This window comes from Eutrigla gurnardus (genome assembly GCF_963514095.1).
Source record: "Eutrigla gurnardus genome assembly, chromosome: 19".
NCBI classification, from domain to species: domain Eukaryota; kingdom Metazoa; phylum Chordata; class Actinopteri; order Perciformes; family Triglidae; genus Eutrigla; species Eutrigla gurnardus.
In genome coordinates, this window is record NC_139930.1 from 16,666,992 (window position 1) to 16,679,118 (window position 12,127).

The 12,127-nt window shown below is 46.7% G+C and overlaps 1 protein-coding gene across 1 annotated transcript in view; it reads left to right on the top strand.

The window, feature by feature from the left end:
- grk3 (G protein-coupled receptor kinase 3) overlaps positions 1 to 12,127 on the top strand; it is a 38,778-nt gene that overhangs the window by 23,042 nt on the left and 3,609 nt on the right. The window contains exons 3-20 of the mRNA XM_084034863.1: positions 439 to 512; positions 607 to 708; positions 1,095 to 1,169; positions 2,371 to 2,432; positions 2,540 to 2,591; positions 3,004 to 3,095; positions 3,173 to 3,272; positions 3,430 to 3,508; positions 3,610 to 3,740; positions 4,700 to 4,794; positions 5,289 to 5,396; positions 6,637 to 6,703; positions 8,215 to 8,315; positions 8,564 to 8,630; positions 9,439 to 9,534; positions 10,706 to 10,868; positions 11,028 to 11,164; positions 12,002 to 12,115. Of these exons, the coding sequence (XP_083890989.1) occupies positions 439 to 512; positions 607 to 708; positions 1,095 to 1,169; positions 2,371 to 2,432; positions 2,540 to 2,591; positions 3,004 to 3,095; positions 3,173 to 3,272; positions 3,430 to 3,508; positions 3,610 to 3,740; positions 4,700 to 4,794; positions 5,289 to 5,396; positions 6,637 to 6,703; positions 8,215 to 8,315; positions 8,564 to 8,630; positions 9,439 to 9,534; positions 10,706 to 10,868; positions 11,028 to 11,164; positions 12,002 to 12,115 (1,715 nt within the window). The remainder of the gene's footprint in view (positions 1 to 438; positions 513 to 606; positions 709 to 1,094; positions 1,170 to 2,370; positions 2,433 to 2,539; positions 2,592 to 3,003; positions 3,096 to 3,172; positions 3,273 to 3,429; positions 3,509 to 3,609; positions 3,741 to 4,699; positions 4,795 to 5,288; positions 5,397 to 6,636; positions 6,704 to 8,214; positions 8,316 to 8,563; positions 8,631 to 9,438; positions 9,535 to 10,705; positions 10,869 to 11,027; positions 11,165 to 12,001; positions 12,116 to 12,127) is intronic.

Here is a 12,127-nt window from a genome sequence, read left to right on the forward strand (position 1 = left end):
TGTCTCTGCTGGTCTAAGTCCTCTTCGTGTCTCTGCTGGTCCTCTGTCGCACCACAGTGGTCTATGAAGTCGTGTCATGATGTTATAGTCATCATCATCAGGGGATCCACACCGTTGTGTACACACACACACACACACACACACACACACACACACACACACACACACACACACAGCCTGTAGCCACGGAGGCAATTACCATGGCAACTGCGCATCTCATTTCTGCAAGCAGCATGGATGCATTTTTATTGCCATCTTCCTCCTCTTCTTCATCAGACAGTGTTTCTAGATTTGACTTCAGATCCTCCTTTAATGGCTGCTGACCTCTTCTGTGTGTGTGTGTGTGTGTGTGTGTGTGTGTGTGTGTGTGTGTGTGTGTGTGTGTGTGTGTGTGTGTGTGTGTGTGTGTGTGTGTGTGTGTGTGTGTGTGTCCTCCAGGCTTCCTGCTCTTCAAGGACTTCTGTATGAATGAGATTGACGAGGCCGTGCCGCAGCTCAAGTTCTACGAAGAAGTAAGTCCTCCGAGTGTCGTGTTGGGGATTAGACCTCGTAATCCCGCCGGCCTCCCAGGAAGCCCGGTTCTGACCCCCATGTGTCTCATCTCAGATTAAGGACTACGAGAAGCTGGACTCGGAGGAGGAGAGGCTGAGCCGCAGCCGGCAGATCTACGACGGCTACATCATGAAGGAGCTGCTGTCCTGTTCACACGTGAGAACTCCTTCAGACTCCCAGCATGCACCTGGAGGGGCGGGGAGGGGCCTGGCTGCGGGGCGCCGTCATTAGAGGCCTCCGCGGGATTCACGGGATGGAAAAGCAAAACACGCTCGTCTACATAAAAAAACACATGATAAAATGATTTATAATGATACTAATAATTATTTTAATACTTACAGCAAATAATACTAATAATAAATAATAATAGTATTACATTTTACTTCAAATAATCATTGTATTCATAGGGCACATTTAAAAGGGCGAGATACAACACACACCCGGAGTGAACATGTCACACGTCCTCAGAAAACAGAAGTGAGAAAACTGGTAACGCTGCATTTCAAGTGACTCCTCTTTATTTCCTCCTCCTGTCGTCTCAGCCATTTTCTAAGAAAGCAGTGGACCACGTGCAGAGTCACCTGGCCAAGAAACAGGTTCCCCCGACTCTCTTCCAGGTACCACACACACACACACACACACACACACACACACACACACACACCACCTGCTTCTGGTTCAACAGTTAAAAATACGTCATTGAAATACTGACGGTCGGGTCTGTGGTGATGTGATGACAGTGAAATGTTAAAATATTAGACTTCCCTTATTTGTGTACTCCAGACCCCTGAGAGTGTTAATAACGCATTAAATTAAATACATTTAAATAGCAGAAGTAATACGCTCTGAGAGCTGGCGAAGTTCTGCTGTGGACGGATATATTCAGAACATCTTCTGCTCTCTACTGTCAGACCTTTCTGAAGGGAACCCACCAGACTCCATTTAAAAAAACAGTCATTTAACCTTCTGCTCCCCAGCTGCCTCCATCAGTTACTTACTTTGTGTTATTGTGCGACTTGTTCTTGATCTTCTTCTCCTCCTTCTCCTTCTTCTCCTCCTCCTCTTTTTCTTCTTCTTCTTCCTCTCCTTCTTCTCCTTCTTCTTCTCCTCCTCCTCCTCTGAGCGTTTTAAATCCCCCTGGTGGTGGGTCGCCCACATAACAGGTCTTCAAAACGTCACCACCTGTTCCGGCTCTTCCTGTTCACACTGAGCTGCTCTCTCCTGGTCTCTCCTGGTCTCTCCTGGTCTCTCCTAGTCTCTCCTGCTCTCTCCTGCTCTCTCCTGCTTGCTCCTCCGAGACGACCTACATCGCTGCTCAGAGGAGGAACCACTCTGACCTCTGACCCCCCCAGTCTGTCTCTGGACCGTTTACACCAAAGCATGTTGTGGAACAGAGGAGGGATAAACGATAATAGAAAGGCAGCATAGAAGGAGCTGACTGGAGTTTAATTTCAGGCTGTCGATAATTAATATGTGAAAGAGGAGCATACTTTGCCAAAAAGCCACCCAGACAAATAAAATGTTTCCTCTCAGCTTCAGCAACAGTTTCCTCCTCCAGACTACAACTCGGCTCTGAGTCTGGATCTGAAAGGATCCCCGGGGACTACGTTTCCCCTCGACCTGCCAGTATTTCCTGTGTCTCGTTTTAAACGTTCAGCTGGAACACAAGATGTTCAGTGGGAGTTTCTGTGAAGTGGATTAACTTTAACTCTATGTGTGTGTGTGTGTGTGTGTGTGTGTGTGTGTGTGTGTGTGTGTGTGTGTGTGTGTGTGTGTGTGTGTGTGTGTGTGTGTGTGTGTGTGTGTGCGTGTGTGTAGCCGTACATTGTGGAGATCTGCGACAGCTTGAGAGGGAAGATCTTCCAGAAGTTCATTGAGAGGTGAGACGGGTGGAGGGGGTGAGACGGGGGGAGGAGGGTAGAATGGTGAAGAGGTTTCATCATTCATACAGTAAATTCACATTTTGTGTTTTCTCTTCTTCCTTCAGCGACAAATTCACTCGTTTTTGCCAGTGGAAGAACGTGGAGCTCAACATCCACGTGAGTCCGAGCCCAAACACACCTGGAGTCTGGTTCAGGTCCAGAGTCTGGCCCTGTGTGACCCTGTAGGTCCAGAGTCTGGTCCTGTGTGACCCTGTAGGTCCAGAGTCTGGTCCTGTGTGACCCTGTAGGTCCAGACCTGAAACACAGAGAGAGAACATGGAATCTGGTGTAGTTTATTCAGAACAAAGCCATGTAAAAAAAAAAAAAGAATTGCGATTTAAATGTCAGAAATCAGTATTTCTCCACGGAATCGATATATTTCTATTTATTTTTTATGGTAGAGTCGAGCCACCGGGGGCAGAAAATGGTGACATAAAGACCACATGAACCTTTAAATCCCCCGTTGATTCTGTTCCCTTCCATTTAATGAAATACTAATACACCATCTGCTCCTCTCGTCTATCCTCAGCTGACCATGAACGACTTCAGCGTGCATCGGATCATCGGCAGGGGCGGCTTCGGCGAGGTGTACGGCTGCAGGAAGGCCGACACCGGCAAGATGTAAGAGACGGAGGATCAAATATGAACGCCTTGAAAGGCGACTGATGTGTAATCTGTGGTTGGTGTGTGAATGTCAGGTACGCCATGAAGTGTCTGGACAAGAAGAGGATCAAGATGAAGCAGGGCGAGACGCTGGCGCTCAACGAGAGGATCATGCTGTCGTTAGTCAGCACCGGGGTGAGTGGCCGTGGCGGTGGGTGGGCGTGGCCCACGGCAGTGAGTTGTTATGGCAGTGAGTGGGCGTGGCCCACGGCAGTGAGTTGGCATGGCAGTGAGTGGGCGTGGCCCACGGCAGTGAGTGTACCGTTGGTGATCTGGTTCTGACCCCCTGCAGGACTGCCCGTTCATCGTGTGCATGACGTACGCCTTCCACACCCCCGATAAGCTCTGCTTCATCCTGGACCTCATGAACGGTAGGAAGACCTCCACCCTTACCCGCCCCTACACACACTTATTGATGCTATTGATTGAAGAGTGTGTGTGTGTGTGTGTGTGTGTGTGTGTGTGTCTACAGGCGGTGACCTACACTACCACCTGTCTCAGCACGGCGTCTTCAGCGAGAAAGAGATGCGTTTCTACGCCGCTGAGATCATCCTGGGTCTGGAGCACATGCACAACCGCTTCGTGGTCTACAGAGACCTCAAGGTAGACCTCCGATGTGGTCCCGGTCTCCCGATGAGGATCTGTGTTCGTGAATGTGTTGACTGCAGGACGGAGTCCTTTAAACCTGGAAGAGCGTCCAGATCCCTCAAAGTCGATGTTTTGGTTTTCTTTTTTTGCTACATTTTTATTTACATTAAAGGCAAAAAATGAATACAAATTTAAGAAAAGTCAAAATTGGAAACATATAAATACAGTATATAGGTAGATAGATACTTTATTGATCCAGAGGGAAATTCAAATACTCAGCCGAGCACCAAGTCCCCAAGAAAACACACATTTCCTCCTGGTTTGTTTGACTAAAAAACTCCAGCTGTTTTTTTTTTTAATGTTTTTTCTTTATTATACGTTTTCAGTGGGAACCAATGAGCTGGAAGATGACAGGAAGTACTGGAGGAGATAATTTAGCATACTACCTGACATGACCTTTACTCTGCTCACTTATGAAGTCCTGAAGTGATCTTTAATAATAGAGTTTAATATGCTTTTTAAGTAATATTCAGGGTCTCATGATGAGGGAGGACAGACGTCTCCGTCCAGCTCACCTCCACACACTCAGCGTGTTTTCAGCCTCCTCTGTTTTTCCTCCCATTCCCCGTGTTTGGACTGGTTGCCATAATAACAGACGTGTTTTTGCTGGAAGTCAGGGAACAGTTTTAGGGCTTCAATAAACAGTGCAGAACAATGCAGATAATACTTTGAGGCTGAGTGTGGGGGGGAGGAGGGTGGAGGAGGGGGGGAGAGTGAGTGAGTCACGGTTTTTGCCAAACATCGGAGGATAACCAGGACAGGAGGTTTTTCTTTTATTGTCTGTGTCCACGCTGAATTCTCTCCTGGCGAGCGGAAATTGGGCCTTAAGATGGAATTAGTGAGGTTTATGCTTGTGATTCCTATCTATCGTCCTCTCCATCAACGTCACCTTCCCTCTGCCTCTCGCCCTTCAGCCGGCGAACATCCTGTTGGATGAACACGGTCACGTTCGCATCTCCGACCTCGGCCTCGCCTGCGACTTCTCCAAGAAGAAGCCTCACGCCAGCGTGTAAGTATCCGCGTTGAGCCCTCCTCTCCTCATGGGGTCGAACCCATCCACCATCAGGAAATATCACAATAGTACACTCTATTTACAGTATGTAGCACATAACAGTCGAATTATGGTTGAATAAGAACATGGAGCTGGATCACAGGTCTTTATGTCTGCTGCCGAGGACGAGCCACAAACAAAACACCTGTTAGCCATGTTGCTAACGCTATCTTAGCTACCTAATGCTAACACTAGCAGACGGAAACAAAAACCTGTGATTGTTTGTCCGGTGGATAATACAATACAACAACAAATAAATAATAAGGAGAAACAAAAATAGAAATAGCCATTCTAATAACACAATGACAGTTAGAGTGGTAGTAATCCTGGTGGTGATGAGATGAGGGGGGGTGTTTGATTCTGTACCTCCTGCTCCGGTATAAGCCCCGCCCCCGGGTGCTCCCAGCCTATCGTGCTGTGCTCTGACTGTGTGTGTGCTGTGCTCGTTGCAGGGGAACCCACGGCTACATGGCTCCCGAGGTTCTCCAGAAGGGAACGGCGTACGACAGCAGCGCCGACTGGTTCTCTCTAGGCTGCATGCTCTTCAAACTCCTCCGAGGGTAACCACGGCAACTAATCTCATCATCTTCTTCTCCTTCTTCTGTGTCTCTGTGTGTGTGTGTGTGTGTGTGTGTGTGTGTGTGTGTGTGTGTGTGCGCTCTTCACTTCTGACTTCCTGTCTGCTTTCACCCCCCCCTCTCTCCTGCCACTCTGAGTAAAACCTCTTTGAATCTGCTCTCCACTGAATCCGCCGTTGAGTGTGTTTGATCGTGTGTGTGTGTGTGTGTGTGTGTGTTTGTTTGATCTGGAGTGTGTAAATGCCAGAGGTCTGAACCCAGTAGGTCAGAGATAGTGTGTGTGTGTGTGTGTGTGTGTGTGTGTGTGTGTGTGTGTGTGTGTGTGTGTGTGTGAGAGAAGAGTGTGTGTCGTGTCTTTCCATTGATGTTTGTATCGGCGTGTTTGAACACTTAATAAGCAGAGTGCTGCTGTTTTGTTGGAGATGTTTTAAAGGACCAGACCGTGTTATTAAATATCACCCTCCACCTGGTCTACGTAACCCTCCACAGAGATGTGATGAGATGTTATGAACCTGCAGAGAGATGAGGTTATGAGATGTTATAACTGAAATGAGATGTGATAAACCTCCAGAGAGATGAGGTCGAGTTGTGGTGATCGTGGCGTTAAACCCGGGTCAGGGTGCCAGACTGAACCTTGATCCCTCCAAAGAGTCCACATGCCCTGCAGAATCAGTTCTGAACGGACCAGACACACCCTCCTCCTTTCTCCTCCTCCCTCCTCTCCTCCTCCTCCTCCTCCACCTCTCTGTTTGCATCCATAGAGATCAGACATGGACCTATTGATTATTGATGAGCATCCTCTCTCAGCGGTGGTCTTTGATGTGATTGGCTCCGTCTGATCAATAAGACTCATTGAAGACATCATCTGGAAGCAGCGTTCTCTCTCCCATTAGGCTGGTTGTCATTTGATCACCCCACTAAGTGGAAAACGTCCTGGACAGAGATGTGCTGGTCTCTCAAACTGGTCCCAGTCTGCTTCCCTTAAAGGGACAGTCACTGTGTTTTTTTTACTGTGACAGGGTATCTATACTGTGTAGCATCAGTACTTTTACTGTGACAGTACCTTTACTGTGTGGTAGTATTACTTTTACTTGTAACTATCATAACTATGTGGTGTTAGTACTTTTACTGCAGTAGAGGATCAGCTGTTTTTTCACCAGTGATCTCCAGCATCCTCACATGTGTCCTTGTCTCCTTGTCCCCTTGTCTCCTCTCCTGACAGGCACAGTCCCTTCAGACAACACAAGACCAAAGATAAACACGAGATCGACCGCATGACGCTCACCATGGTAAGACGCATGGTTTTTCCCAGAAGTCAGTGGGGCTGAACGGTGCAGCCGATGATGTTCATGGTGTTTTTAATCAAACTGACGGTGAAGCTGCTCTGAGCCGCCACTTCACCCGAACACCCGAGATCAGCTGTTTACCCTCCTCAGATCCACCGCCACACACGCTGTCCCTGTACACACAGCCGAGTACTCCATGTACTCCTACTTCTGTGTACTCCTACTTACAATCTACTCCTGCTTCTGTGTACTCCTACTTCCACGTACTCGTGTTCCACAGCGTCTCTGTGCTGACAGCTGACTAAGTCTCCTTGTGTTCGGTCGCCCGACGTGTCTCTCTCTCTCTCTCTCTCTCTCTCTCTCTCTCTCTCTCTCTCTCTCTCCTGGTGGTGTGTTTACTCTGACATGTGACAGAAACCCGGCTAAGATAAACTGAGCCGGTTTATTCCCACACAACAAGATAACTTCTGTTAAAACGCTGGTTTTCTGAATGGAGTCTGATTGATGGCTGCTAGGCTATGCTAACATTGTAGCTGCTCCACCAACACTCCAAATAAGGTCATATAGACATAAATACAGCAGAGACCTTGCTGTTTGGACCACAGACAGTTTCTGGTTTCTCCACATAGTCTGGTCTGGTTTCTGGACTAATGTGAGCTACTATCTAGACCTCTGGGGGACCACATACAGTCTCTGGTTCCTCCACATAGTCTGGTCTGGTCTCTGGACACGTGAGCTTTTTTTTTCCCACCACTGAGCCGACGGTCTGTGAAGGCGACACGTTGTGTTCGAGTACCGGCGAGTTCACAATGACAAACTGTAGCTTCGCTCCTCTTCGCCCTCGCCGGCTGTCCATCACGGTGGAACGCGTCCAGATCTCTGTGTTCGTTTATGTGATCAGGACACGAAGCTACACACTCACACACACACACTCACATGCTGTTTGGCTGAGCGGGACCTTTAAACAGAGAGAGTCTGATCTTTCATATCACAATAAATCCAGATTAGGATTTTAATCCAGCCACTTAATCTGGTTTATCCTGATAATCTTGGTCTGTGTGTGTGAGTGTGTGTGTGAGAGAGAGGGAGCGGGAGCTAGAGAAGAGGAGGGTGACGGGCCAACGGGGCTAAAAATACAGCTCTATATGTCTTTGTGTTTATGAAACGTGATGAATGATCTCGCTGCATAAACACGATGGAAGCAGGCGGCGGTGAACACGGCCGAGGACAGGAAGAGAGCCGCTGCTGCACTCGGAAAACGTCTCCGTGGGTCCCGGGTTCGATTCCGACCGGCGGCCCTTTCTGCGACATCGTCCCCATCTTCCCCTTTTGCTCTCACTCTCTCTCAATAAGAGGCAACAACAACTAACAAAATGTATATGTGTATAATTTACAGAAATCGAAGACCCATGACACTGGGATATTCCACGTAAAAGTATGATGTAATAAATGTGTATATATGTTTATATGAAGACCCATGACACTGGAATAATCCCCCCCCCCCCTCCCACCAGAATGTGGAGCTGCCGGACTCGTTCACCACGGAGCTCAAAGACCTGCTGGAGGGGCTGCTGCAGAGAGACGTAACCAAGAGACTGGGCTGTCAAGGCCGAGGGTACGACACACACACACACACACACACACACACACACACACACACACACACACACACACAAACATACACACAGACACACACACACACAGACATATACACACACGTAAACGAGTTCATCAGTGGGACGGACTCACAGACATCCACAGTTAAGTCTGATGGATCCACCGTGTCTGAGGTCTGAGGGGGGAAACGTGGCGAACTCTGCCACCTAGTGGGCGAACACCAACGAGCATGTGTTTCTGTCACAGAGCCCCGGAGGTGAAGGAGCACCAGTTCTTCAAAGGCATCGACTGGCAGCAGGTGTACCTCCAGAAGGTGAGTCAGCATTCCCACCATGACTCGTCACTTTGTTCTTCCTGCTGCAGCTTTTTCAATAAGAAAGCTTGCAAATGATTTCTTCGCTTTGTTGGGAATTTGTTGAGAACGGTGCAATCGAGTTCAATGTAAAACTCTGGTGTGGCCCTTTAAATGTATATCGATGAGGTTTAAAACGTACATCCAGAGAAATGTATTTAGATAAAGTACTAAAAACAACAAATCTGTGTTTCACGATCAATAAATAAGATGGTGGTGAATTTACCACATAACATGAGAATATTACAATATTCTATGTGAAAATAATCCAATGACAATAATGATCCTTTCAGAGTCAGCATGTATGTAATTCAACCTATTTAATCTCATATTATTCACCTATTTAACATCATATCCCCCCCCAAACGTCTTCATATTTTTATATCAAATATTCTTTTTCTTCCCGGTAAACAAGATGTGATGTGTGCTTACATCGGCTGGAACCGACCAATAATATCACGACGTCCATCCTTCAATCTGTAACCTTTAGCGTCGATCAGAGCTGATGATTATTTATCTGATGATTATTCTTATTATAATAATAATAAAAACCTTGTCTCCATCCTCTCTCTGTTTAAAGCGATCCGTCGGCTGGAGACGCGCTAGTCATTAGTCCGGTACAGTTACAGTTGCCATGGTTACCCCATCACTCTGCTGTGGGACCGTGGCCTTGTTGTTTTCCTCCTTTTGTCACTTGTGTGTTTTTCTTCATGCAGCAGATTTCTCCTCCTCCTCTCTGAACCTGTCTGTTCTCTCCCTCCGTCTGTAGTACTCTCCTCCTTTAATTCCTCCTCGGGGGGAGGTGAACGCCGCCGATGCTTTCGACATCGGCTCCTTTGATGAGGAGGACACCAAGGGCATCAAGGTAAAAGCCCGTCCACTCCTCCCTGTGATTCTCCCTGGACCCATCAGGAATGTGTGTGTGTGGGGGGGGGGCTAACAGTTAGCGCTACGCTAACGATCCAGTCAAAATACATGGATGTTATAAACATTGTTAAAAAGAACCGTAACACATAAACCACCGTGTTTATGAACCTCGCCTGCCAACCGTATCGCCTGCAGAAGGAAGTTCTTCTACACAGTCTGAGTAACAAACAGTCTTCATCCGTTGCCGTGGCAACGTCAGACCGTTGTTCTGAAAAGTTGTGAGATTTAAACGTGAAGCGTTCGTGGTCGGCGGTCGCGTGACTGTCTGTTCTCGAAGGAAACAAGAACACGGCGTCCTCCTCACGGACACACACACACACACATTCACCGAGTCTCTCCATCTGCAGATTAACAAGCAAGCGTTAACACAGAGTTATTATAATTATAATCATTATATTAATAATGATAATTATAATTAAAAAAGAGGTGGTAAAGATTACTGCAGCATAAAGACATACAACAGTTTTTTTTCATTCATATATACATCATTTCATTTTATTTAAAAAAATAAATATAATTTAAAAAAAGAAAATACAAATGAGAAAGGAAAAAAAATAATTACATATACCTACATATATACATATACAAGTGAGCCATTTAAATTGAATCTATTAATAATTAAATGATTATAAAAAAAATTAACTCCATAAAATCATGATACAGTTGAATCAACACGTTCGAAAGAAACTACAACTCCCAGGATTCATAGTAGGACAGCTGTATTGTTCCTAATTAACTGGTGGGAGTATTCATGTCTGATCACTGTTCTAAAGCATATCTCTCTCTCTCTCTGATTTATTCACTTATCACGACCTGATCAATTTAATAAATAATACATGTTATAAATAAATAATACATGTATTAAATAATAATACATGTAATAAATATATAATACATGTAATAAATTATAATACATGTATAAATAAATAATAAACGTAATAAACACATTTAATAAATGTAATAAATAATAACACATGTAATAAATATTACATGTATAAATAAATAATAAATGTAATAAACACATTTAACAAATGTAATGAATAAATAATAAATGTAATAAGCACATTTAATAAATGTAATGAATAATAAAGGTCTCTGACCCCGTCTAGTTGCTGGACAGCGACCAGGAGCTGTACAAGAACTTCCCTCTGGTCATATCGGAGCGCTGGCAGCAGGAAGTGGCCGAGACGGTCTACGAGGCGGTCAACTCGGACACGGACAAGAACGAGGCCCGCAAGAGGGCCAAGAACAAGCAGCTGGGCCACGAGGAGGGTAAGGGTCCTGCCAGACCCCCAAAGGGTCCCGCCAGACCCCCAAAAGATTACCGACAAGCAGCGTGATTTTAAATGGCCATGTTCTGACTGTGTGTGTGTGTGTGTGTGTGTGTGTGTGTGTGTGTGTGTGTGTGTGTGTGTGTGTGTGTGTGTGTAGACTATGCCTTCGGGAAGGACTGCATCATGCACGGCTACATGCTGAAGCTGGGGAACCCGTTCCTGACTCAGTGGCAGCGCCGCTACTTCTACCTGTTCCCCAACCGGGTGGAGTGGAGGGGGGAGGGGGAGTCACGGGTGAGTCACCTTCATCGCCTTCATCACCTTCATCACTTTACCTGTCTGTCTGTCCTGAGGGCAGGACGGCCTGCTGCCTGTCTGTCTGTATGAACGTTGTCTGTCTGTCTGTCCCGACGCCACACTGAAGGAGAGGTGGCTCAAACATTTTAAAATGCAGAGAGACGGGGTGAGTGTCAACACCGAGGTCCTGGTCCTGGTCCTGGTCCAGGTCCCGGTCCAGGTTCCTGCTGTGTCCTCGGCTGCCTTTTAGCTGCGTTCACACCAAACGCAAAGCACATGTTTCCCTCCAGACTATGTGGAGAAACCAGAGACTCTGGATGATGTCGTGAACCCAGACAGGACGGGGGTCCCTGGTGGATCTGGGACTAGTGCGAGGAGGAAGACATGAATCCTCTGCTGGTGTGAACGCAGTGTAGACCTGTAGTCCAGATCCCTGCTTCAGTCTGGTCTCCCTGCTGCTAGACGTCGCCCTGCAGAGTTCAGAGTACAGAGCTGTGAACCGATCAAACCTGACTGAAGAAAACTCCCATCAAAACCTCAGACCTGCATCACAACAGCTTCATCGGATCGAGACACGTTCTTACGTTGTTTTAGTGAGACTTGATTTAAGTCTTTATAGAGGCTAAGCCCCGCCCCTTCCTGTGATCCTCCCATGGGACCCTATTTCAGAAGAACTACATTTTAGTTTAGTTTTGTTGTCAACAACATTGCGTGTTAATAAAGTTACAGTTTAACGATGCCGTCTGATCTCGTAAAGACCTTTTTAAAATGTCGTCTCTTTAGTCTCGTGTTCTGGACCTCTGCTCGTTTCTAATTGGTCGACTTTGTTTGCAGCAAAACCTGCTGACGATGGAGCAGATCGTGACGGTGGAAGAAACGCAGATTAAAGACAAGAAATGTATCCTGCTGCGCATCAAAGGAGGGAAGCAGTTTGTGCTGCAGTGTGAGGTAGGACCTCAG